At 53.1% G+C, this 25,861-nt stretch overlaps 8 protein-coding genes across 8 annotated transcripts; 6 read left to right on the top strand and 2 right to left on the bottom strand.

Annotated features, from left to right (window-relative positions):
* Positions 1–2,849: 2,849 nt before the first annotated feature.
* On the top strand, positions 2,850–4,748 carry BBA_01022 (WSC domain-containing protein; the record flags this gene model as incomplete). Its single annotated transcript, XM_008596119.1, has 1 exon — positions 2,850–4,748. One exon carries the CDS (start codon positions 2,850–2,852, stop codon positions 4,746–4,748), a length of 1,899 nt encoding a protein of 632 aa, XP_008594341.1.
* A 603-nt stretch (positions 4,749–5,351) lies between these two features.
* Positions 5,352–7,393, top strand: BBA_01021 (NOL1/NOP2/sun family protein; the record flags this gene model as incomplete). The annotated part of the gene is made up of 2 exons (XM_008596118.1): positions 5,352–5,552; positions 5,630–7,393. The coding sequence occupies 2 exons, from the start codon at positions 5,352–5,354 to the stop codon at positions 7,391–7,393; spliced, it is 1,965 nt and encodes a 654-aa protein (XP_008594340.1).
* A 415-nt stretch (positions 7,394–7,808) lies between these two features.
* Positions 7,809–9,553, top strand: BBA_01020 (glucosidase II beta subunit-like protein; the record flags this gene model as incomplete). Its single annotated transcript, XM_008596117.1, has 2 exons — positions 7,809–7,907; positions 7,997–9,553. The coding sequence occupies 2 exons, from the start codon at positions 7,809–7,811 to the stop codon at positions 9,551–9,553; spliced, it is 1,656 nt and encodes a 551-aa protein (XP_008594339.1).
* A 2,585-nt stretch (positions 9,554–12,138) lies between these two features.
* BBA_01019 (uncharacterized protein) lies at positions 12,139–14,889 on the top strand (the record flags this gene model as incomplete). Its single annotated transcript, XM_008596116.1, has 1 exon — positions 12,139–14,889. One exon carries the CDS (start codon positions 12,139–12,141, stop codon positions 14,887–14,889), a length of 2,751 nt encoding a protein of 916 aa, XP_008594338.1.
* A 1,241-nt stretch (positions 14,890–16,130) lies between these two features.
* BBA_01018 (riboflavin aldehyde-forming enzyme) lies at positions 16,131–16,469 on the bottom strand (the record flags this gene model as incomplete). The annotated part of the gene is made up of 1 exon (XM_008596115.1): positions 16,131–16,469. The coding sequence occupies one exon, from the start codon at positions 16,467–16,469 to the stop codon at positions 16,131–16,133; it is 339 nt and encodes a 112-aa protein (XP_008594337.1).
* Positions 16,470–18,920: 2,451 nt separating this feature from the next.
* On the top strand, positions 18,921–20,234 carry BBA_01017 (uncharacterized protein; the record flags this gene model as incomplete). The annotated part of the gene is made up of 1 exon (XM_008596114.1): positions 18,921–20,234. One exon carries the CDS (start codon positions 18,921–18,923, stop codon positions 20,232–20,234), a length of 1,314 nt encoding a protein of 437 aa, XP_008594336.1.
* Positions 20,235–22,112: 1,878 nt separating this feature from the next.
* On the top strand, positions 22,113–22,564 carry BBA_01016 (Ribonuclease/ribotoxin; the record flags this gene model as incomplete). The annotated part of the gene is made up of 2 exons (XM_008596113.1): positions 22,113–22,389; positions 22,452–22,564. 2 exons carry the CDS (start codon positions 22,113–22,115, stop codon positions 22,562–22,564), a joined length of 390 nt encoding a protein of 129 aa, XP_008594335.1.
* Positions 22,565–23,158: 594 nt separating this feature from the next.
* On the bottom strand, positions 23,159–24,911 carry BBA_01015 (major facilitator superfamily transporter; the record flags this gene model as incomplete). The annotated part of the gene is made up of 5 exons (XM_008596112.1): positions 23,159–23,413; positions 23,482–23,656; positions 23,714–24,098; positions 24,177–24,582; positions 24,630–24,911. The coding sequence occupies 5 exons, from the start codon at positions 24,909–24,911 to the stop codon at positions 23,159–23,161; spliced, it is 1,503 nt and encodes a 500-aa protein (XP_008594334.1).
* Between the last annotated feature and the right edge of the window lie 950 nt (positions 24,912–25,861).

The following is a 25,861-nucleotide window of genomic DNA, read 5'->3' as shown; positions in this document are numbered from 1 at the left end:
GGAGACTGAGGTGCAGCAGAGCTATGACGACCAAAAAAAAGAACAAAAAAAAAAAGAAACGAAAGACTGAAAAGTCCACATACGTTGGCGATGATTTTAGACATCTATGAGCTTGCTTTGAGTTTCTTGTAAAATCGTTTCGCTCTTTTCCTTTCTATCAATATCAGAAAAAGATGCGGGCTAAGCGAGCTCATCTAAGCGAGCTCATATATGAAATGACCTGGGCGTTTCCCAAGACCCATTCTAATCCATGGGTGTCTCGCTGTCAATAACTTGCACCACCAGAAATAGTGAAGAAGAAATGACGAGGCGTTGTAGCGTTTCATACTATTTTGGAGGAACAAAGGAGTACAAAGTAGGGCTGGGTGGTGGTAATGACAGAGTAACACAAGGAGGTCAAGGAACCAAAGCCATGGCCGAAATGGGGCGCAATGATGAGGATCCGGGCAACATGGGCCGAAATGCCAATATTCACGGCTGATAGCCGAATGAGAACGGAGATTATATATATATATATATATATTTTCAATTTTTTATTATTTTGGCGTCTCTTTTATGTTGGCGGATAGGCATCGACTTAGGGGCGAAGGGGACCAACAAGTAGTGGCAGGGCGCTCCCAAGGCTGGACAAACAATAGGTCGAAAAGAAACAACAGGAAAAGCCCCCCCCCCCTCCCCCCACCATCGACAGTTGCGGCCGAGTGAAAAACAGAGCTGCACCCTTGATGAGTTAGCGCGTTTCATACATACACAACGCCAACGGTCTGGTGTGGCTCGCCTAAGAATAGAGCCGCTGCACATACCCATGTCCACCCCCCCTTTTCTTTATCACGAAGGAACGAATTAGGAGAGAGAATCGACTAGCCAAAGCGATTGAAGCATCCCTGACCAATATGTCGATTAATTAGTGTTTGGTTATGCAGCGGCGGTCCAGGAACGCATAAAGATGCTTATCCCGCCCAGCGGAGACGTGCATGCAGACATACTAAAAGGGATTAGAGGAGGGGGCGGGTGTTCTTGCCAGCCAGCCTCTGGTATAGAATTTTTTAATTTTTTTTCAGCCATGATTTTGGTTCCTCGCTGGGTTTCACAAGAGCATTATGCAAGCCATGGTGAACCCAATGCTCTTTAGGGCGCGTCTTTTTTCCCAAGGTATTGGGTATTAGGCTACTTGTGTGCCCACCCCTGCCTGCTACGTTTTTGGCGCTGGGCCGGATCAGGGGCCAGCCGTGGGCGGCAATCATTGTTTCAGATCGGGTCTTTGTGTGTCTGATAAGTTTAAGATGGGCTGAAGTTTGGCTTACCTTTTACCACTGCGCGAAATTTGATGATTTTGTGTGTAGTATTTCATGTGCGTTGGTCGGTCGTCTTTAGGTCGGTGAGCTGTAAATACAGAGTTTAAAATCCTACGCGCCGCATAAACGACTTACACGGACTTGCTAATCATTGGCACGAGCAAGACGATGAGTTGGGGCGCAAACCCACCGTGGCACTCACTGATTGTCAGGTACCATCTGGCAGCGATAAGTTGAAAAGCTAGATTTCTGGGCTAGCTTGGCGGCCGGCCTCTAGAACTATGGTCATCGTCGCACCATTGGGAGCAAGCCCCGAGCTCAACCACTCACACCGTCCTGGCAAGTGTGCTGGTCGACCAATCACGACGGTCATGTGCCTCGTGGCGATTCCAGGTTTGGAGGGAGAATGGGACGAAGGGGCGCTGGACAAAGTGGTGGCAGTGGTGGGTGGCCGCATCTCTTCCTTTGACTCTCCTGAGCCCGTGCATAAATCCTACTTATGCCGCGTGCTACCCACACGAGGTTGGTTCCATTGTACACGCACCCATATTCATGCAAGAGGGAAACAAAACGGAAAAAGGGGGATTTTGGGTCGGCGATGGGATTGATTGTTTTCGTCCCGACGAAAAGCTGGCTTGTCTCGAATAGATTCATCTGGCGTCCTAGGATCGCCGTGGACAGCCGGGGCTGAGGCGGGTAACTCGTATCATTTCTGGCCCAAGAAAAGCGAAAGCCCTGGTATTAAGTACCTATCAAATATAGATGGCGTCGGGCAGGGGCTCGATAAAAAGAATTGTTGTTTGCAACGCCCGGCGCCAAATGCAAAGGACCAAGGCATGCCAGGGCAGCAGCCAGTCGGAACTTGACCCAGTACTTACTGCAATATCGTCAGCCCGCACTGTTTGAGCTGCCCAGGAATACAATAAAGACAAACTAAAATATGAGAGAGGAAAAAGGAAAAAAAGAAAAAGCATCTATAATTTCTTTTCATTAATTACCTAAAAGGGAATCCTGGCAAGTCCTCGTGTTAGTCTCTCCAGACAGTCTGCACAGATTAGTTGCATCCCCCATTCACATCCACTATGAGCCGCATCGATTCCCCGCCGCGCGCTTCCCTTTTTAGTACCCCCTCCTCCCCCCATCTATAACCTCTCTTTTTCTTTTTACTTTTCCGTCTCTTCAACAGTTGCTCGTTACTCGTCTTCGCTTCATCTTTGTTCTTTACCCTCACCCTCCTTTGCATTTAAAAGTTGCTGGACACCTACCCTCCTTTTCTCGACGACGCTTCCCAAGCAGCCACAGAGCTGTTTGTTACTTTCCTTTTCTGCGTCACCTATTCCACGCAAGCTCGTGTGATTATCCTCGCCCAGCTTTTCTTGATTTCTTTCTATTCTGTCTATAGATTACCGCTCGGTATCTTTTCTTGTATCCTTTCTGGTGCTCTGGTAACACCAAATTCATCCCTCCCCTCGATATCTGTCTCGCGAATCGCCCTCCAAACAGCCACTCGCCCATCTTCGCTTTACATCGCCCCCAACAAGAACAACAGTAACCATGAAGTTCACCACCGCTGCCGCTTTGACGGCCATGCTCGGCGTCGCCGCTTCCGCCAAGGACAAGCGTACTTTTGCTGTTCTGCACTTCACCAACAAGCAGCTCACCGTTGCCCGTGCTGATCCCATCGTCACGCCTGGCAAGCCCTCGACTCACGTTCACCATGTCCTCGGCGGAAACAAGTTTGGTCTTGGCTCGACTGGCGAGGATCTCAAACAGTCGACGTGCAGCACGGCCAAGGTCAAGGGCGACAACTCCAACTACTGGTTCCCCTCGCTTTACTTCAAGGACCCCAAGTCGAACAACCTCGAGTCCGTTGAGCTCTTCTACGCCAACGTTTACTACTTCTTTGAAGCCACCAACGACGACATCAAGGCGTTCCCACACAGTCTGCAGATGCTGATCGGTGACCCCAAACTTCGCACGCCTCCCGCGACTGGCGGCAAGACCAACCTCGACCCTTCCAAGGGTCCCGTCAACCCCATCAAGTGGACTTGTCCGCGCAAGAACATCGAACAACCCGGCTGGCCCGTCAACTCCAAAGGCCTCATGGCCGGCATCCAGGATCCCGTCAACAAGGGTGAGGGCGTGGGCTTCCCCGACGTCGAATGCGACGGCTACGCCTCGCCCCTCCGCGCCGATGTCCACTTCCCCTCGTGCTACAACCCCGAGGCCGGCCTGACCGATTATAAGAACAACATGGCTTGGCCCCAGGACAACAACGGCAAGGCCGACTGCCCCAAGGGCTGGATCCACGTCCCGCACCTCTTCTTCGAGGCCTACTGGAACACGCCCGCCTTCTCCGGCCGCTGGGAGCAGGGCAAGGGCCAGCAGCCCTTTGTCCTGGCCAACGGCGACGCCACCGGCTACAGCCTGCACGCTGACTTCATGTCCGGCTGGGAGGAGCCCCTTCTCCAGCACATCATCGACACCTGCGACACGGGCACCGCCGGCATGGAACAGTGCCCCGGCCTCTTCCACGGCCAAAACACCGAGGAGTGCACCATTGAGTCGCCCGTTGACGAGCAGGCCACAGGAACCCTCACCAAGCTGCCCGGAAACAACCCCCTCACTGGATGGTCTTATGGTGCCGGCGACGGTGGCAACCAGCCCAGCCCGAGCGAGTCTCTATCCTCCAGCGCCGCCCCCGCTCCTAGCAGCAGCCAGTCTTCAGCTCCTGCCTCCTCGGCTCCGGCTTCTTCTGCCCCCGTTTCTTCTGCTTCGACTTCTTCTGCTTCAGAGTCTTCTGCCCCGGCTTCTTCTGCCCCGACCTCGTCTGTTACTGACGAATCCACCCCCCCTGCCACTGATGCCACGTCTTCATCCCCGGCAACGGCTCAGCCTGCTAATCCCTCCGAATCCGAACCTGCCCCTACTTCTCAGGTTCAGACCAGCCAGGCCCCTTCGTCCACCGTCCCCGGCGCTCCTGTCAGCACCGATCAGTGCAAGCCCGCCTCCGTGCACACAGTCTACAAGACCGTTACCGTCACCGGCAGTGCGCCCGCGAGCACCAGCACCGGCGGCGCCGAGAAAGAGGTCGGTGGCTTCAAGTATGCCGGCTGCTTCAAGGATGCTTCCACCCGCTCCCTCAAGGGCAAGATTCGCCCCAACATCGGCGCCATGAGCAATGAAAAGTGCGTCGCCGAGTGCAAGAAGCTGGGCTTCTCCGCTGCCGGTACCGAGTACGGCGGTCAGTGCTACTGCGGTAACGAGCTTGAGGGTTCGGAGCGCCTCGATGAGTCTGCTTGCAACGTGGCCTGCGAGGACAATGCCTCGTCCAAGTGTGGTGGCAGCTGGGCCTTGTCTGTGTACAGCGAGACTGGTGAGGTCAGCCTCAAGAACTCTCAGCGACGCCGCCACATGCACGACCACATGAAGCGCCACTCTGGCCGTTACTAGATGATGAGAAGTTTCAGTAGCAGCACGGATGTTGGTTGCATGGGGACAGTTGTTTGATATTTGGCTTGAACATGGTATTCTTTTGAACCGGCAAAATAGGTGTAAAATTTGGGTGAAACTGCTCATTGGAGCAATGGCGCGTACAATCGCGTACAATCTGGGACGTTCAAATCTTTCTTTTGAAGTTTCCATTTTTGTACCATGACAGTTATGACTTCTTCTTCTACGTCTTCCCAGGGTCGGTCGTTGACCCCGGTGAGGACAAGCTCTCAGCGAGCAATTTGGACACAACACTTTTAGCATGGCATTGTATAGGAGCCATTGGCGGGTCATATAGAGATTTCGAATTGAACTTTTCCCCGCATTCTCTTGACAAATTCTCTTTTTTTTTTGGCTCTTTGATGAACTCTGAGGCGACTTACACGGTCGTCGCTTGCTGTGGGTCAACCACGGCTAATTTCCTTCACTGCAAGTTTTCAATGATTACCTGACACTACCCATTTCTTCAACTTTCGACAGCGGAACTCTTTGCATGCTCTGCACCTGCTGCACTGAGATTGGTCCCATCATTTATCATTATCAGGGACAGTAAGCCTCTGTGTAATGTCTCTATACCATGAAGGCGCGGATGTGCTGGTCGCCTCCTCCACCGAGGGTGGCAGTCTCAAGTCTCGTATCTTTGGCCGCCGAAATATCAAGTCCTCACCTGGCCAGCTCTACGCCCTTGTTTTTGAGACGTGCAAATGGAGTTTGGTGTTGAAAGAGGTCATAGATGCTGCTGCAATTTTATCAATAGAGAAAAAGGTAAGAGAGGTTTTTGCAATCTTTGTTTTTTTTTTTCCTCGGCGCCAGCGAGAAGGTGGAATGCTAATTTGTTCTAGCTCACACCCATTCTCGCTCTTTTGCTGGCGCATGACTTGCTGTTAGCAAAGGGAGGCGTTGCTCTGCCAAAGACTCATGGTCTAAGAGTAACTATTGAGAAGCACAAGGCGCGTTTGACGTCGGAACTCACACGCGCAAGGCTACGTCGCAAAGCACCAACCATGGAGGCTCTCAAGCAGCAGATTGATCGTGCCGCGGCGGGCGAAGAGGCGCTAATCCCGCGCTGGGTTCGCATCAACACGATAAAAACTACTGTAGAGGAGCAACTCAGCACCACATTCAAAGGCTTCCAACAGGTGACTACCATTGACGAGGTTCTGGCATCAGCGACGACGTCAACGGGCGCAAAGCAGCGCAGGATCCTCATTGACCAGCACATTCCGAACCTCGTCGCCGTGACGCAGGGCGTCGACTTGTCCAAGACGGAGGCGTACAAATCTGGCAAAATTATTTTCCAAGACAAGGCGTCGTGTTTTCCTGCCTACCTGCTCGACCCGTTACCGGAGGATGGCGACGTGGTCGATGGGTGCGCGGCGCCGGGCAACAAGACGACACACTTGGCAGCGATTTGCTACGCTCGGCGGCCTGATTTCGTGACGCCTGACCCGCAAAAGATTTTTGCGTTTGAAAAGGACAAGCGCCGCTCGCAGACTCTGACGAAAATGGTCAAGATTGCGGGCTCACAAGGCTGGACGAGGGTCGGCTTTGGGCAGGATTTTTGTCAGGTCGACCCGACGGGCCAGCAATTTTCCAAAGTGGGAGCGCTTCTATTAGATCCAAGCTGTTCAGGTAGTGGTATCGTTGGCCGCGATACCATGCCAGAGCTACATATTCCTAGGGCTTCACCCGCCGCGGCTGCTGGGAAACAAATGGACAAAGGAAAAGGCAAGGCTTCTGATGAAAGGGGAGGCGAGAATAAGAAGAGAAAACTTGACGACAAAGACGCGGCTCAGAGCAGCATCATGATTGACGACGAGGGCAACGAAACTGTCATCGACTCCGAGAAGGATCTCGAGGCGCGCCTACAAGCTCTTGCCGGCTTTCAGCTCAAGATTCTTTTACATGCACTCACATTTCCCGCGGCAAAGAAAGTAACATATTCGACTTGCTCGATACACTCGCAGGAGAATGAGCACGTTGTCATGAAGGTGCTCGAATCCGAGGTGGCCCAGAGACGCGGTTGGCGCATCATGAAGCGCTCCGATCAAGTACGGGGTATGCGTGACTGGCCAGTGCGCGGAATCAAGGAAAGCTGCGGCGGGGATGCCGAAGTGGCGGATGCCTGCATCCGCTCTTACAAGGGCGACGGACACGGCGTTATGGGTTTCTTCGTGGCCGGATTCGTGAGGGACGGCAGCAAGGACGAGGCGATGGATCCGGATGGACCTTATATGAGAGATGAGAGGGGCATGATTGTGCGCGACGGGATGGGGATGCCGTATCTGAAAAAGACGGGAAAGCCGGTGGAGCTGCTGCCGAGGGATGAGAGCGAGGACGAAGACGAGGACGAGGATGAGGACGAGGAAGAAATGGACCCGGATGGGCCATATGTGAGGGATGGAGCGGGTCTGATTATTAGAGACGATGATGGGATGCCGTTCTTGAAAAGGAAGAGCAAGCCTGGGGAATTGGTGAGAATAGAGGAGAGCGAAGATGATGACGAAGAAGAGGATGAGGATGAAGACAATGAAAGTGACGATGATGATGAGGAAGACGACGACGACGACGATGATGAAGAGGGCTGGGAGGGTTTCGATGAATGATATTGTTGACTGCTGCTTCTATATACTTAAATTTGGGGTTTAGCGTGCATACATGGAATGGTCCTCTGTTGGGGTTTGCCTACATTTGTGGCCTAAACACGAAATCACAGCAACAGTTCCTCTACTGAAGCCGCAGCATCTAGTTAGAAAAACGTTGTCATTTTGCGAAGATGATTAAATTCTCGAATGATTTGCCTTGCTTTCTGATTTCAGCGCTGGCAATGCAGCATCTCCGTGTGAGCGCGGCAAAACGTCGGGCCCCGCAGTGACGATGCCACCTTGGCAAGTGCCGGTCGCACCAGCGCATTACTTATGGAACAGGTGTCCTGCCAGCCCCAGATTCGTTCTACATCAACATCAATACTACACTGCCCATTGTGGCTCTATGTGACGCCAACGAGAACATTGAGGCATAATGCGCCGAGCGCCTCTATTATTATTCGCGGTGCTCCGCCTTTGCGGAGCCAAGCCTCACAGCTTCAGCATCCACGAAGATGTGCTGGCGCACCCGGAGGTACGCACATGATGGTCCGTTTGCCGGGCTCCCAGGCAACAACAACCAAGGAACGGACAGTGCACTAATTCGGCTTTGTGATGATCTAGTTCGAGGTTATCTTTGGGAACAATGTCATTTCCGAAAAAGATGCCAAGTCGCTCGTCGAGCCTGCTTCTGAATCAATGGCTCAAACACGACGGACCGACGCCGCCGACGGACACGGCCAAGACGACAACAATACCCCACTATACACATACGAAATGGTCAACATGGGCGACTACCGAGCGGTGTGTTCAATACCAGTCATTGAGCCCCCGCCAGCAGAGAACACGACGGCGACAGAATTGGCCAAAGCAGAAGAGGCACGCGAGGAGAGCCGTGCCGTAGCCAGCGGATGGGAGCTCATTGCCGACCTGGAAGATACATGCCTATACTATGTGTCGGGGTGGTGGAGTTACTCGTTTTGCAGAAACACGGAGATTGTTCAGTACCACGCTCTGGCGAGCAGCCCCAAGGGCCAGCCGCCAAAGCGCGACCTCCACTCGCCAGAATACGTGCTCGGGAGGGTCCCCAGGGTCCCCTCGCATGCGAACAGTGCAGGCTCGGCCAACGCGGTCGAAAATGAATATGACCCCATCCCGGCCGAGATTCAGGAAAAGGGCAAGCAAAGGTACCTGGTGCAGAAGCTCGAGGGCGGTACGATTTGCGATCTTACGGAGAGAGAACGCACGATCGAGGTTCAGTATCGCTGCGTGCCGGGACTGCAATCGGACAAGATCAGCTGGATCAAGGAAGTGACTATTTGCGCCTACGTCATGGTGGTTGATACCCCGCGGTTGTGCAATGATGCTGCGTTTTTGCCCCCCGAGCCGATGCAAGCCAATGCCATCACCTGCAATATAGTGTCTGACGAACCGTCGCTCCTGTTGGACTCAAAGAAAGAAGCTGACGAGACGGAAGAAGAAAGGGAAAAGGATGAAACTGGCCAGCCTGCGGGGGGTGCAGAGGCGATTGCGAACGCTGCTGCCACGGCGCTAAAGGAGCTACTCCGGGACACCGAGGACAGCGCCAAAGGCAGGCGAGCCGTGGTGGGAGATATACATGTTGGTTCGCGCAGCATTCTGTCATTGGCAGACGAGGCGGGCCGCCCGTCGTTCAAGCTGACGCCGCCACGGAGCTTCATGTCGACTGGTCTTGCGCAGGAACCTAAGCTTCACATTATTGTAGCGCAGGGCGCGAGCCTGGAAGACGGAGGGGAGGTGGAGTCGCTGTCGCGAGAAGAGATCCGGAAGCTGAACATGGACCCGGAAAAAGTAAAAGAAATGGCTGCGCAGGTCCAAAAGCTCGCTGGTGACAAGGGATGGCGCCTGGAGGTGACTAACTCTGGGTTGGCGAACGTGCGCGAGTTGAAGGGTTACATTGACGAGCCTGAGGACGAGGAGGCGGAGAAGAAGGCCAAGGTAAAAGCGAAGCAGAAGCGGGAGAGCAAGGAAAAGGGGAAGAAGACAAACAAGTTGGATGGTCAAAAGGAGAAGAGGGCGCAAACAGACGGCGATGGGGAAGACGAGCCCATGGCAACAAGAGAGCAAGAAGAACGAGGCGGCGAGGAAGAGACGGGGAAAGAAGATGGCAGCCTGGAGGAATATTTTAAAGACGAGCTTTAGAAGACGTTTTCTTTGCTGGTCCTTTCTTTCTCGATTCTTGTGATTACTGGTCCTATCATAATTGAGATAGTACTGCCCATCGCTTTCTAATTGCATCAGGCGGTATGCTTGTTGCATCAGTTGGCTGTGTTGTGGGTAATTCTTTCTTTTTTTGGAGAGGGGGTTATGATTACAAGGATGTTGTTGGTGAGTTGTTGTACTGATAGCAAAAGAGCGATGATGTCTGTACAGCGTCAAGTTAGTTCTCACGATGCAAGAAAATTCTCAACTCAAAAGTTGAGAGGCTTGTGGAGTAAAAAGTGTGATGAGGGGCGGTCAATGATGAATCTTAATTGGTGGCGGCGGGCCGGGTTGTTTCCCCGGGAAAGATGAAACGGGCCGTGACGGTTCCGGGCTCGCGGCGGGGTGGAGATGGAGACGGACGGTCGGTATTGGCTGGGCTGACAAAAAACGCCAACGATGGATAGCGCACGAGGTGTCAAAACGCAGGAGAGATGAATGATACGATTTGATGATTGACTCGGTCAGGCTTGGTATGTTGGTGTAGGCAGCAGAGGGCTGAGATGCTTTGGTAAATAGTTTGTTTTCAAGCACAAGCATGTGGGACGACGCTTTGACAAGTAGGTTGGCAGGGTTGCAGGGAGGACTTGCAGGGAGACAAAATATGGCATGTTACCAGCATTGAGATGTTTTTTTTGTTGGTTGGTCAGTCTAATAGCGCGTTGGTGGGAATCACAACGGAAATGTTGAGACAGAGACAAGGCAGGGATGAGGAAAAGAGCTTGTGGGAATTTGGAAATATTTCGATTCTCGATTTATTCATTTCGTATCTTATCATTTTTTTAATTATAGATTTTGAAACAGGGTGAACAGGGATCGGGGCAGGGTTCACCAACTCCAAGAGAGGGGAAAATGGAGATGTGCGCCAGAAGTTGATTTGGAAGTACGGATTAGAGATAAGTAAAAGAGGCAAAGATATACAACATACACATTAAATACACATTTTCTTTCCTCAAATGTCAATCGTTTATGAGCTTTTCCAAGATAAAATGGACTGATGTGTGTGGTTGACCGCCAGATTGGATGGCCCTTACTCGCGGTATTAGCGCATCAGCAAGGCAGAGTTAGTTAGAGTGGTTGCAGGAGCCGGGAGTCCACTGGCGGGGGACCCATTTCGGGCTTTGGAAAAAGGCCCCCGTTGTTGGAGTCGAGCTAATGCCCAAAGCAACCAAGCACCGGGGATCTGGATTGACTTTGTGATTTTTGAAACTTGCTTTTTCTATTCTTATCATTTTTTTACCCTTTCTTTTTTTTTTCTCTGTGAAAAAGACTCGTGTGGGTAAAAGCTGAACGTGTTAGCTGATGATGACTGGACGGGCCGGTGCGTGCGTCCTCCCCCACGACAAATTCCGAGCCGCCCTCTCAGCAACCCATCTTTCAACCTGCAGGCATCACCAGTCGCCTGGAAATTCAGTCTTGTCAGTTTTTTTTCAGCCTGTCTTAGCGCAACATCTAATTCGTCCACATTGTTTACCAAAAAGTCACCCCAGCCATCCATTTTTGTTCCTACCTACTTGCAGGTCTTGACCCCTGCCTTTGTCATGCGCACACCACCACACACACACAATTTTTCCTTGCATAATTGTCTTGCCTATTCTGTTTTTATTGACTTCTTTTTTTCTCGGCTCAGCTTTTCTTTTTTTTTTTTTCGGCTCGAAAAACCAAGTCAGGCCAAACCTTGTTCCTGAACTTGTTCTTGGCTCCCTGTCCCTGGTCCCCTTACAGCCACACACCCACAGCCCACCCACAAACAGCCCGCCAGCCGCCAGCGGCCCGTCACTGGCCATTAATACCCACAGGTACAACACCAAAACACCAAAACAAGGCTTCATCCTCCTGCGAAACAAACCACACCACCCACTCAAACCTCGTCTTCTTTTCTACATTTTTCTTCTTGTTATTATTACTCTTTGCCTGTTTGTCCCACTACAAAACCAACAATCGAGGGAAAGTCGACCAGCTTCCTCGCTTTACTATACCTCCCTACCACGCTGCCATTCCTGCCTCATTCAACGCTCCGCCGGGCCCCGTCTTGCAACTTTCTGGCCACTGCTCGACAGTACCGTATCAATTCTCTCCTCGCCAATCTCCTCGCATCCGCTTGCAGTCAATCTATAATTGTCTTCGCTTCGAACAAGAGCCCCGCTCACTATCGACAATCGCGTACCCAGCTTTCTCCCCCTTGCTGGCCCCTACCTACCAACATCCACCTCCAAAACAACAAAAACAACATCGCCAATTCTTCTTTGCCGAATGGGTTCTTCTTCGCGCTGGCGCAGAGATCCGCACTTGCATCCCATCCCATCAAGATAGCCTCTTGTCGCCTCCGACATGTGCCCCTGCTCTTGTGCTGCAAGCCCTGTCTGACCCATCTGCATCCTGCTCGACGGACATAGCTGCATTCCGTACACTACCCAGTCTTTGTTACTCCCTCCTCCTACCGATCCACTGCGCTGCCGCGCAGCTGCCCTGCGCCTAACACCTTCGCTTCTGTTTGTGCCCAAAACAGATACATCCCTTCCACAATGGACCTCTCCGCGTCCCAGTCTAGCCAACGCCCACGGCCCCCGTTTCCGCGTGCTTCCTCGCGCGCCTCTACAATCGGCAGCAACACGCGCAGCGTGAGCAGCTCCAATACTTCGCATATGCAGCCCGCCTCGCCTGCACAGTCCTTTGCTCACCCCCAGCGATTTCACTCTACCGCCACGCCAGCTTCGCCGCGATCGAGCTACCGGGCCACACCCCAACTGTCCCGCGAGGCCAGCGGCGAGCTTGCCCGACCCCCCACCATGTCGACTTTTCTGCAAGAGAAGCTCCAAAAAGAACGTAGGGCCGAAAGCGAGAAGCTCGGCTCCTCCACCTCGTCTCGTCACAACCCTGACCTGAGCGGGTCTGTCGACCACGGCCGCGTCCCCAACGAAAGAGCCTTTCGATCCACCGATTATGAACCCCAACGCCCCCAGTCGAGCGCCGGCGTGGAGCCGCCCAAGAAAAAGGGCCTCGGTGTAAAGGAGATAGAGCAGGTTGTCTCGTCGCTTCACAAGCAAAACTTTGATTTGAAGCTAGAGCTATATCATCGACGTGAAAGACAGTCCAAGTTGGAAGAGCGCCTGGACGCGCTTGAAGCTGAGAAGCATGATGCCCAAAAGCTGTCGGACAAGTTGCTGGCCGACTTGGACAAGCGCGATAAGGCCATCGAGGAGGCCGTCTCTATGATTGTTGAGCTCGAGGCCAAGGTTGACCAGCTGCTTAACGAGCGCACCATGGTTCAGCACGTCGAGAGCCAAGGATTCTACGCCTCAACCGACGGCTTTCAAGACTACCACGGCTCAATAGCCAACTCGTCTACTGCCGACCTGGCACAGGTCCAGGGGCGCTCCAAGACGCCTACCGTTAATCGAATGCCCAGCTTTCTCTCTGATCGCAATGCAACTGCCGAAAATCTGAGAGACGTCTACGTCGGCAACCGTGCTAGCGTCATGAGCCTGCGATGTACATCGGGTGGCTATTCAGAAGCGAGTAATGCAATGATGAATGGCTTAGCCAGCCCAACACTGAGTGTTCTTAGCGAAAGTTCCTTTGTCAGTGTTTATGGGCAAAAGGGCGGCGATACAGCTGTGATTGATTACGACGATCCTATCGCACTCAGCGGGTTTGACGGAAGCTCTCCAGTAGTGCCCCAGGACTCATTTCTGCCTAACATCAAGCTCCAAGATAACAGCAACCATGCGCACTCTTCAAAATACCAACAACTGAACAGACCCGCCACAGTGCAGCCCATCAACCACGTACTGACCCACGACTCGCCACTGCAGCGACTGGAAAGAATAGACTCCGGGTCTCGCGCCGTCGGACCAGACGCTCCCTCTCCCTACGCATCGCGTAACGAGGCATCCCGCAGCCAACTACGCAACAGCGCACAAGGCTCGCACGCCCACCGCTGCAACAAGGATGAAAAGAGGGCTGCACTGAGGAAGGTAGTCACAGACGCTGGCGGTGTCCGATTACTTGACCAAGCATTGCCACCGACGCCAGATACTATCTCGTCGTCGACACTGCAAAGGTATAAAAACTCCAACGACACCCTCTCCGTGCGCCACCAAAAGTCGGATGAAAAACAGAGAATCCCATCAAACGAGTCAAGACAAACGCGGGAGTCTCAGGGTGCAGATCAAAGCGGCGGCGTGTCCCTGGTACAAAAGGAAGGTTCAAAGGAATCTCCGCGCAACGTAAGCGGTTCGCGGCCTAATGCTGGCACGCCGCCCAGCTACGACCCGTACGGCGCCAAGAATATTCCCCGTCCTCGCTCAGCTGGCGACACGACAGTCTCTCACAGACGAAACCACTCCTGGGACAGCGACGACTCTGACACCAAGTCGTTGCAGTCCAGCCTTGACATCTGGATGCGTGAGAGCGCCAAGCCTTCCAGAACAACGGGCCGGGTTTCGCCAGACCTGTTTGGCTTCCCGACGGCCATGTCCAACGGCGGCTGGGCTGCCAGCTCTCTGTTCGACCCAAAGCAGCGTCTCGGCGCCATGCCCGACACGGAGTACATGCACGACCTCTTGTCTTTGCGGGAAGCTTTACTATCGCCTAACCTACAGCCGCCGCCACCGCCCGCCAGGCATTCCAGCTTGTACAGCCACGGGCGCTCTGTGTCAGCTAAGCCCACCACCGAGAAGCCTCTCGCCGCCGAGGGCACATGGCAGCCACCTTCCGCCGACGCCAGTGTAGCCCGGGACCGCAGCAATAGCGACGTTGCCAACCTTCGGTCCAGCACGCGCACGCCTGTCCAGGGCGACCATAAGAGAACCAATAGCACCAGCACCACCAATCCGCCGCACCCGCCCATCTCGTGGCAGCAGGGGCCTCGCGCCGGCCTCAAGGGCCTCTTCCGCCGCTCTCTCCCCGGCAGTAACGCCGGGCCACCAGCCACTCCATCGCCCGCCAAGCTAGAGCCTAACCCCGGCGCCGAGGAAACGGAGACTACGGCGCCGCCAACGTCGTCGTGGGCCTCGCGCAGCGCCGCTGCCGCGCATGAATGTGACCGCACCGGCGCCACGCCGCCGCCTATTATGCTCAACCCGCGCCACGCTGCCCGGCGCAACAGCTCCGCCAAGGCTCCCTCGTGCGACGGCACCGCGGCCGCCCCCGCGCAAGACGCGCAGTCGGTTCAAGCCGCCGACGCCATGTCGCAGATTAGCATTCCGCACTCGCAGTCGACGACGGGCGCGCGGCGCAAGTGGTTGCCGGGTTTCTCGCGCAACAAGGCGTGAAGTACAACACATTCATGCAAATAATACAAACTTATACATACAGCGCTTTCAGAAGCATCATTTTCTATCCAGTATCGTCATTATTCTAGCATTTAGCACCCCAGAGCATTATTAGCGTCAAGAGCTTTTCTTTTTTCTATCGGCTGTATCAGTATCGAGAAGAATCATCATTTGTCATCATTGCTAGGTAGACTACCATCATAGGAACATTGCTATCTGAGCATTTTATTTTGTCTTTCTTGCGTTTTGGGCTGCATACATGATAACACCCTTGACAGTTAGCACTATGTAGCGGCGCTGCTGCTCTCGACACGGCCAGTCTGCCTTGACTAAGCGTGTCTGGCCTAACGCCGACGACGACGTCGTCGTCGTCGTCTCCGGCGATAATGGTGATGCCCATAGTGAAGAGTCCGAGTACCATGGCGCCAGTTGAATGCAACTGTAGTTCAAAGTTTTTGATTCATGTGGTTGATGTTGTAAGTTGCAAATTTTAGGGCATGCGCCGTGAGCGCATGTCGACTCTATTTATACCTCTTCTCACGTGCCAAGGGCCAGTCGTTTCCTTTTGATTTGGATCAAACTGGACTTGTGGTGATTGTCAAGGTTCAAGTGCATCGCTGGTATCTAAATCGAAAGTTACGGCGTAGGTCGTGGGCAATGTGCTTCGTGATATTGCTCAGCCGTCACCTCTGAAGTTGTTCTATATAACGCCATGTTCTCGCTTGGTCCATGTCTACAAGCTAAACTGTGTAATCAAGAGTGACATGTCAAGAAACAAAAATGACCTTCTAGCTGATCTAAACCTGGAGAGTGTGATGTAGGAAGACTAAAAATATGAAGTAACACGAAGGTCTGTTTGGCTAGCCCTTAAAACCTTACTTGACAACCTCTGTATCGTTGCCTCATGCTTCGACCTACCCCTCTTTCCTTTTCTATATTTGGGGCCGTCCTTGTCTTGGTAGCCTGAACTGGGCGATGCAAAGGAACAAATGTCCGAGACTACTATACTTGCTACACAACGCTTCCACTACATGATGATCGAAAAGACTACAACTTACTGTCGTTTATAGATAGTTATTGAAGCGTAGGTGTTATCTGTTGATACTCTGCTATTCTCCCTATATATGACATTGGAACCTTTACACAGCATCAAGACAGCTTTCTAACCCCGGCTTGCATGAATGCCAGGAAAGCTTCAAGAACAGGCGAGCCAGTCATTGATCCACTTCGGAAGACGACATTTAGATCCAGTTCCAATTACCCCAGACGCGGCCGGGACCGAGGTCACCGACGAGGGCCTTGAAAGCCGCGGGAGAAAAGTCGAGGTCATTTTCGGCGCAGCCGGCGCAGCGGTCAACGACCTTGACGTCGACAGAGCGGCCTTTGTACCAGGCACGAATGCGCCTATTGCAGGGGCGCTGGCTATCAAAGATTTTGGCGCTGACGGCGACGATGTAGTCGTTGTTGCCGTTGTGCCCGCCACAGGCGCCGAGGCCAGGGTAGAAGTAGGTAAAGGACCCAGCGATGCTGGGGGAGGCTAGGGCCAGAGCGGCGGTAACGGCCTTGGTGACGGATACCATTGTGAGGTTGAAAGGTTTGAGTTGAGAACGTGTAGGCTAGAGAGGAGCTTGCTGAGTGACTGCGAGTCGATTCTGACGAGGTGAGAGCGGCCTTTTTATATGCTTGGTGCTGGCCATGACAGCAACTCTTCAAATCAAGTCTCTTTCAAATCACTGCAAGTGCAAAAGGCGTCCTCTACCGAAAATAGGTTGCGTAATTGGACCACGTTTGCTACAGGCGGTATGGATTATGCAGGCAAACATGCAACATCCGACGTCTTCGCCAGCACGAGCGCCAGCACGAGACCAATGAAGGCGCCAAAAGAGATATCGGCGACTTTGTCACAAAGAGGCTTTTGCCAAGGTTGTTTTTGCCAACGACTGTGAGCGGGTGTCTTCTTCCGCAAAGCCTCTTGATCTAACCAGTAGAAAATTCGACCATAGAGACTGGTTGCTGCCTGCCTGAGCTATCATTAGTTTGCAGGAGCCTACTGAATGAGTCCAAATTCCTCGATTGTGAGGGAAATTTCCGAATCATTTCTGAGACTTGAAGGCGATTCTGTTCTTCAAGGACTCGAGAAAAGGCCATAGTGCTCAGAGAAATCGACGTAGGAGAACATCCGCCACAAAACGGCTGCGGACGCGGTCTCGAACGCTTGTCCATCACATCGTCGGTGTAACACGATGCTTGATTTGCGAATGCTTGCCCCAATTTAAGTCAGATATGATCGCAGTGTGACCAACAGAGCATCATCACCGTGCATTGAGATGCATATGCATCACCTCCAAGGTGTCAAGCCACAAAGGAGGCGTGCCGAGACGCTGACGACGCTCCAAATCAGCTTGGGGCATCAAGTTGCTTGAAAAGTGTATTGAAATTGGAGATGATGCATGAGATTCGGCGATTGTTATTCTTGGTGCAAAAGAGAAAGGCAGTGGCGTCACTGTGTGACCGGGCGATAAGCTTCCCGAGGAGCAAGCCGGAGGGTAAGATCAGAGTAATGTTTAACTCGTCCGCTTTGTAATGTAACAATGACTGGCTATGCCAAGAGCGAGACTTGCTATTGTTGGCTCGTGGTCTATGCGCCAGGCAAGTTGGCCTCGTACCGCAGAGCAGCGCCGAGGGTCGCCTTATGTCTAGGGCTAAAGTAGACTCTGAATTTTGACATTCTGACGGTTCTCGTGGTAGCCATATTTGGTTGCCGCGGCAATAAAATCTTCTTTGCAAGGTGCGATAATTACAAATGGGCGCCGGGTTGGTTGGCAAGTGGATATCATCGTGGTACAGATCGCATTGCCGCCCGACGTTAAGACGCCGACGATCACATTCGAGCAGCTGAGAGGATGAGCCGCTCGTGGATGAGGGATTTACCTGGTAGCCAGTATGATAGACAGCCCTGGGCTATGTACAAGAGACAGGCAAAGTAACTTGTGGCACAGGGGACGCTGGTCGCGCTGTTATCAGACTCTTCCGTGTGGCTGATGTCGGCGTTTCCAGGATTAGTATATTGGTCGCCGAGTGGCGGAACGTGGCGGACGGACAACTATGGGTCATCAGATCAGAATGGGGACTGCTATCAGGCAATCCAAGATCGAATGCTCGGGGCAGTCGGACGAGGAGCTTGTGTGTTGAGGACTTGAGGAGCACTATGTGGGGTATTCAGAGTATTCAGGTGCAAGTCGTATGCGATGTTTGAGAGCAATGTCCTGTTGGCCAAGGTATAAGTAGATTTAGAATGACGGCTGTCAGACAAAGTACGTGACTGGTTCTTGACTGGTTCGCGCACCGTTCAAGCAAATGCAGGAGAGAGAATAGCGGGGGACTTGTTTGTGGCACTTTTGGGCAGGTTGGCAGGCAAGCAGGGTTGTGATATCAACGGGTGGTGCGGACACGGAAGATGGCTAGCTGGTCCGTCGAGGCCTTGATGTCGAGGGCCAGTGTTGAAAAACATGAGGAAATGTTTCAATGTCGATGGACAAAAGCACTCGAGGTTATCAGGTAACTGTGAACCTGGAAAGACGACAAGTTTAGCTAAGCAAGAGCGACAGATCGAGGCTGGGCGCAGATTGGCTGTGAGCGGCGTAGGTAATCCATCACACCACCAATTGCGTGCGCTGCTGCAAAGGACCGCCGTTGCATAATCCTGATATAAGTCAGTTGTTCAAGTGCCAGGCTACCCAAAAGATGCGGTTGTCTTGAGCCCTTTGACATTGCTCAATGAAACTGCGCGAGTTGCTTGTTTGCCTCTGCCAAATTACGGATTCTCACTATCAGTATTGCGACACTAGTCAAATACTGCACGCGGCGGTACCCGCCCGTGCCGCCCAGCCCCTTTGGTAGCAAGCTTCATTTCTCGCCCGTAGACTTTTTTTTTTTGTCAACGCTTTCCCCCCCCTTCATTCCCGCTATGAGCGGTATCCCGCCTCAACTCTTCGTCTCGCCTTTGCTGTAGGTACCGGCTGCCGCGCGCCATGGGCATCGTCGCCAGGGCCAACGCCGCCTTCTGGCTGCTCTGGCTGGCCGCCCTCATCTGGTGCAGCCAAAACTCATTCGACGACCCGTCCTCCATCTTCTACAACCAGGCCGCCGCCTACTCCCAGCGCTACTCGGCCCTGCGCGGCCTCGAGGTGGACGCCTTCCTCGCCAACGCCACCCGCGTCGCCGCCGCCCGCCCGCCCGACCACCACGACGAGATTCTCTGCATCGGCATCCCCAGCATCAACCGCACCTCGGAGGGCTTCCTGTCCCGCACCGTCGGCGGCCTCGTCGACAGTCTCACCCCCGCCGAGCGCTCCTCGATCCACATCGTCGTGCTTCTCGCCGACAAGAAGCCCGCGTCCCACTTTGCCTACGGCCTCCCCTGGCTCACTGACGTGGTCGACGAGGTGCTTGTCTACGAACAGGCCGGCAAGGACCACTCGGAACTGCCGGGCTACCGCACCATACCCTTCAACGTTCGTCAGGATGGCCAGCCGCGCGGCGATGGTCGCGTCGAGAATATGCGCCTCGATCACTCCATTTTAGTCGAGACGTGCCAAAGTCGCGGCGCGCCATATTTTGCCTTTATCGAGGACGATATTATTGCTTCCCCGGACTGGTACCGCAAGTTTCTCGAGGGTGTCGCGCGCCTCGAGCTCAAGACGAAACAGTCCCACAAGGACTGGGTATACCTTCGCCTATTCTACTCGGAGATATTTATGGGCTGGAACGCTGAGGAATGGGCAACCTACGCCGAAGTGATTTTTCTAGTCTACACCGCATTCATTCTGGCCTTCTTTGTTCTTCGCCGACGACAACGCCGACGCTATACCGCACCATCCGGCTACTCGCCCCTCATGAGCAAGGAGGAACCCGCAGCAAAGTCGACTCAGTCGCAGCGACACTTGCAAAAGTTCAACCATTTATCCGCGTTAATCATTGGGCTATGGCTGCCGGCAGTCATTGCCTTTGTATTCCTGAGCGGACGTATATCCATGAAACGACTGAACCCTCTACCGCAGTCTGGCATCCGCGAGATGCCGCGATACGGCTGCTGCGCCCAAGGATTGGTGATTCCCAAGCGACATCTGCCGTCGTTCCTCTCGCTGCTTCGCGACCCTCCATTCGACTTTCCGGGCGACATGATGCTCGAGGGCCATGCCGACCAAAACAAACTGGCTAAATGGGCACTGGAGCCTAGTGTCATGCAGCACGTAGGCTTGAAGCAGTCCTCTGAGGGAAATCGACTCGCAGAGGTATGGAATTTCAGCTTTGAGCGTCGAAAGATGAGTGCAAAGCATGACTGAAGACGAATGACGTCGAGACGGAACAGGTCCGCGCATGCTCAACGATTTACTTTTACAGGGGCCACCCACCCATCAACCACCATATAAGCCTGGGGACAGACGCGAATGGCTGCGTTTGCTCGTCTCGTCTGGTACACACAATATTGGAATGACGGAATGCTTTTACAAACCATTGCCGACAAATAAGGATATGTCGAGCTCAAACAGCCGCAATGTATCAGAATGCCATGAATGTTACCACAGATGTTGAGATACCTTGGATAGACGAGCCTGATGCTTCCATGTACAAAGCACTCAAAACACATATTGTTTATAGCATAGACTGATCTTGATTTCCGTATTGTGCAGTGAATTTTGCGCTTTTGAGTAGTATCTCGAGCGCCAATTTGGAATAGGCTCGATTCGCAGCTGCCAGTCATCATGGGGCCTGCCCCACCATCCATGCACAGGTGGACGGGATAAGCACAGGGCGGGGGAAAGGTTCGGGGGGAAAATCGTGGATGCGAGATTAGAATGCGATAATGTATGGAGGACTCCGTGCACGCGATATAACATGGCTGTTTTTGTCTCAGGAAGTGAAGCGCACGTTATCCAAAGCCTGCAGCATCTTGCGCTTTCTGTGTAGCTCGGTCGTGAGGCTGAACTGGGCAACGGGGCGCGTCGGATCATGGATGGCAGATGGGATCGGCCACTAAAGTAAGCCACAGTAAGCGTCGCTGTCAAAATCACCGAGACAAACGAGAGACTCGGCATTTTACTTTGGTAAATTCGGACCAGGAGCTGTTGAATTGGGACGCGGCCATGTATTAGTATGCTGATACGTAAGAATGGACAGCTGAAAAAGATTCGGGCATTTCGGCGCCAGTCAGCAAGGTCTTTATCCATCGCCAGTGGAGGCCCGACCTGACTGGGCCCTCGGTAGCTGATTGAGGCAGCGGGACCCGGTGCCGGTGTGCAGCTGCGTGCCTCGTGGGCATGGCCTGCTGTTGTTGATAGGTGGTTAGTCGAGCGAAATGAATAAAAGTCGTGCGTCAGAGTTGCTCCGCAAGCTTTTCGGTCCCCGCAGAACAAATAGACTGCGCGTGCACCCTGCATGCTGATATGCTGGGGACAAGTGATAATCGACCCAGCTGAGCAGGTGGTTAAAACTCCGTGGGACCCAGTTTGCCAGAAGACCCTCCAAGGAGAAGAAAAGCTTGGTTATCAGTGCCGATCCGCGCAAGCACGGGGGTTGGACCTCGACCTGCATCCCACCACTTATATGTCGGTGCTGCACCACGACCTGCCGAAATCGACGTGTTGCGCCGACATGTTTGAAAAGTTCCTTTTCAGATACGACGGCCCGGAGTCGCGCACCACATGGGCTCGACGAGAGTTTTCGGAGACGCCCGTTCACTTTCAGGTACCTGGGATTGGCCAGTAACTCGGTACCCAAGGTAGGTACCTATTGCCTTCGCTTACCTATTCTTGAGGACAGCGAAGTGTCTCGGCTTCGCACCAAAGCAGCCAGCTGACCTGAGATTGATCCAGGTTCGTCAGTGGTGTGACTGTTTGTTTCGTATTCGATGAAGACAATACTCGCATGTGCTGGTATGGCAGCGTTGATAGATGGACGACTTCTGCCACACTGCCAATGGGTTGTTTCCCCACAGCGGCCGCCCCGTGCGAGCAATTACATTCTGGTAGCACCATGGCACTGAAAGCTTGTCGGTCTGTCTTACTAAGTTCAAGCTAAAGCCATCTATGCTGCCCAACATTGGTCGAGCATAGAGGAGACGCTTGCCGACCTACTTAAACATCTGCATCTCCCCCTCCAATCTCGTCCATGGCTCATTGAGCATTGCCCATCCTCTCTTTTTGTTCCAGCGCCCCTTCAAGATGCAGTTCACCGCGCTCTTCCTCTCCCTCATTGCTGTCGCCAGCGCGGCTCCCGCCGAGCTCGTCAGCCGTGCCGCCACCACCTGCGGCACAGTCTACTACACTGCGAACCAGGTCAACGCCGCATCTCAGGCAGCTTGCAACTACGTCAAGAGCGGCGGCACCGCTGGCAGTTCCACCTACCCTCACAAGTACAACAACTACGAGGGCTTCAACTTCCCCGTCAGCGGTCCCTACTACGAGTTCCCCATCAAGTCTGGTGGTGTCTACACTGGCGGTTTGTCTCCCTCTCTCTAAAGCGCCGATGACGATTCAGACCACAGTTCTAATGTATCGCAGGCTCCCCAGGTGCCGATCGTGTCATCATCAACGCCGGGTGCGCCCAGGCTGGTGCCATCACCCACACCGGCGCCAGCGGCAACAACTTTGTCGGCTGCTCAGGCACGTCTTAAACCAACTTCCAGATTTCTTTCCGACATGACATGAATCCATTTACGTTTGTTGCATTGTTTTCTCATACGCACATACGCACGGGACGGGTCTCCCAACTATATATACGCACCTACATATATGCATGAACAAACATGGACTAAACAGGAAAGGATGATTTTGCGTAGAACGAAACACTAAGACTTTATCAACATTTTGCAGGAGAAAATACGACAGAGTCGGGAGATGACAAGAAATCGGGCAAAGATTCGAAAAGCTCTGCGGCCATCGCAGCCAGGTACAATGTACTTGGAGCTGTGTCGGCCGCGGGTGCTGCCGTCGCGCTCTACGTACTCTAAGAAACGATCGAAAAAAAGACCAAGAATGTTGATGACACCATTCAAGAAGCCCGTGCGTTTGCGATCAAGGTCTACGATTTGACTACGACGAAAAAGGCCATGCTCGTGCGAACATGTCCGTAATCATGTACTCCTTGCAACCGGCGTGCAAGCGAATAAGACCTGTTTCTATTAAAATCGGGTATCTTTGCCGTCGAGTACCAATCATGCCCCAGACTTATCTTTCTTTGTATACATACATACATACTCAGTAAGTCTTTACACTGTGTAGCGGAAGAATGTGGCGTTGTCGCCCATCTCGCTCTCTCTCAGCTTCTCCTCATTCGTGTATTCAGCCAGTGGCTTGTGCTGGGCGTCCCTCCGGGCATTCTCCCGCCGGAGATAGATGGTCATAAAGACAGAGAGTACTAGACTCATAGACAAGGTCCCGACTAACGCCAAATGCCCTGATAGATACCGTGGGGCGTCAGCCTGCCGAAACACGAACCCCGACACGGCACCTCCCAGATTGCCCTATTGCGGTAAATGATTAGCATGCGTTTAGACCAATAGAGGAAGCTAGGCAGAGTCAAGATTCTTACAAAGCCCACATGCATGGCAATTCCCACGGCTCGCTTGAGTGATCCGCCAATATTGTTACCGTTCCAGGCCACGCCCTGCGGCACGTTCGGGTACACGCCCACCGTCACGAGGAAACACGCCAAGTACTTGACGCCATTGTGTTCAACGCCGGCCAGTAGTGCGAAGCCCAGAATTCTACATCCATCGACTGTGTTAGCAACCTTTTCATCAATCATGGCCGTGTTGACTTACGCAACAATGTTGAAGCCTATCATGTAGATGCCTCGTTGGCCGTGGCGATCGGCAAGAAACCCTCCGCCGACGGTGAAGAGACAGGCGACGGCATATGGAGGCACAGACATGAGCTGCGCAACTTCGTTTGTATAACCCAGACCCTTGACAATGGTGGGGAGAAAGACGGAGATGGAATACAGAGGGATGTAAATGCCAATGGTGATGAACATGTGTACCCAAATTCTCCAGTCTTTCAAGGCGTCTTTGGCGAAAGGGAGTTTGAATTCATTGGAGAGAGCCGAGCGATCTTGCTTGAGGCGTCTAACAACCTCTTTCTTTTGCTCCGAGGTGAGAAACTTGACGGACTCGGGATAGTCGTGCATGACGCGATACGCGATGAGAGCTTGGACAAGATTAGAATACAATGGGAAACATGAAAGAGCAGAAAAAAGTCTTTCCACAAGGGAGAGGAGATTCTTACCAACAAGAAACGTCGCCAGGCCTTCGAGGATAAAGATCCAGTTCCAACCGCTGAGGCCGCCGACACCTTGCATCTCCATGATGCCGCGCGCCAGCAGCCCGCCAAAAGCGCCGGCGGCAGTGGCCGCGGAGAAGAAGATGGCCATGCGCAGGCCGCATTCGTGGCGGCGGTACCACATGGTGATGTAGTAGGTGATGCCGGGAAAGAGGCCGCCCTCGGCGAGTCCAAGTAGGCTGCGGACGGCGAGTAGCCCGCCAAAGGACTGGACGACGCCGAGCATGATGGTCATGAAGCCCCAGACGACCATGATGCTGGGGATCCAGATGGAGGGTCGGAAGCGCTTCATGGCCATGTTTGAGGGGACCTCGGCGATGACGTAAAATGGAAAGAAGATGGCGACGGCGATCTGGACGACGGAGAGGTCAGCAAGGAAGGGCGATGGAAATATGAGACTGCGCCGTGTGGTGGACTTGCGCTGTAGTCGTAGCCCGTCATATTGAGGTCCCGTTCCAGGCCAGCGAGCTTGGCGTTTCCAATGTTTGCTCGGTCGAGGAATGATAAGAGGTAAAGAAGCGAGAGAAAGGGCAAAAGTGTGCGATCGAGCTTGCGCAAGAGCCTGCTCGTTTCTGGCTTGGAGAAGCCGACTTGACTGTCCTCATCGCCGAGTTCCTTGACAGCGGTGCTGTCGTCTACCGAAGAGGCGACTTCGACGTGTGCAACTTGTTCTTTGGCCATGATTAAGTAGATTGGGATTATTGTCCTTGAGATGTTGGGAGTAGATGTCGAATTCTCCGTACAATGTACAAAGTAAGAAAAAATCGACGGACAGGCGAAGCAAAGCGTTCAGAGAGCAGTGGTGTGTCTCTGAACTACTTATACTTGGGGAATATTGGGTGTCAAGCGCGGCACTGCTAGTAAGCAAAAACGACATTTGACAAATCAATGCTACAAGACTGGCAGCACATTATCTATCGGTAGTCTCAATTGCAGAGGCTCAGCTAACAGCGAGCCTAGACCTGAAGATCCCTCGTGCGGGGTGGTGGTGGCGTGCGTGGTGAAGGCGCCAAGATCTCGTAACCCCATGTCGGGCAAGCCACTCAAGACAGTCTCCAAAGGGTCATGTTGCCTTTTGAGATGATGTACCATACCTGGAGTATTTGTATGCATGTGTGGAGACTGAGGAGCGGAAAGAGAGTGCGCATTAGGTGAATCGCGCATATTTTTGTGAGACTCAAACATATAAGTTTTCAGAAAAATACTGGCTGAAATCGCCATGCATGAGCAGACTTGTAGCACCATGTCACTGCATGTCTGTAAGCCATGTCGCAGACCGGCATCAGCCGCAAGAAAAAAAAAAGAAGGCAAAACTACTTACTATCAGTACGGAGTACCATCGAGCTATTTTGCGACGCCCACCATTCCAGCCGCAAGCTGCATGAACGGGCCCCGTTCCGACGGTAAAAGAAACCGGCAGATTGCGTGATGTCGTTGTATTAGAATAGAAAGGAAGACTGACGAATTGGCCAATGGATCAAAGGTGGCTTGCTTTCCCTTTGGCCGAAGTTGTGGGCAGTGTCAGCAGCACAACACGCCTCCTCGACCTGATGGAAAGCTTGCTTGGGGCCGAAAAAAGGCGCCTCGTTGTGGCGCATTATTTACGACGTTATTTCTCCAACATTGGCAAC

This window comes from Beauveria bassiana, assembly GCF_000280675.1.
Source record: "Beauveria bassiana ARSEF 2860 unplaced genomic scaffold BBA_S00002, whole genome shotgun sequence".
In the NCBI taxonomy this organism is placed as follows: domain Eukaryota; kingdom Fungi; phylum Ascomycota; class Sordariomycetes; order Hypocreales; family Cordycipitaceae; genus Beauveria; species Beauveria bassiana.
Note: the sequence above shows the minus strand (reverse complement) of the source record. Positions and strands in the feature narration are given on the sequence as shown.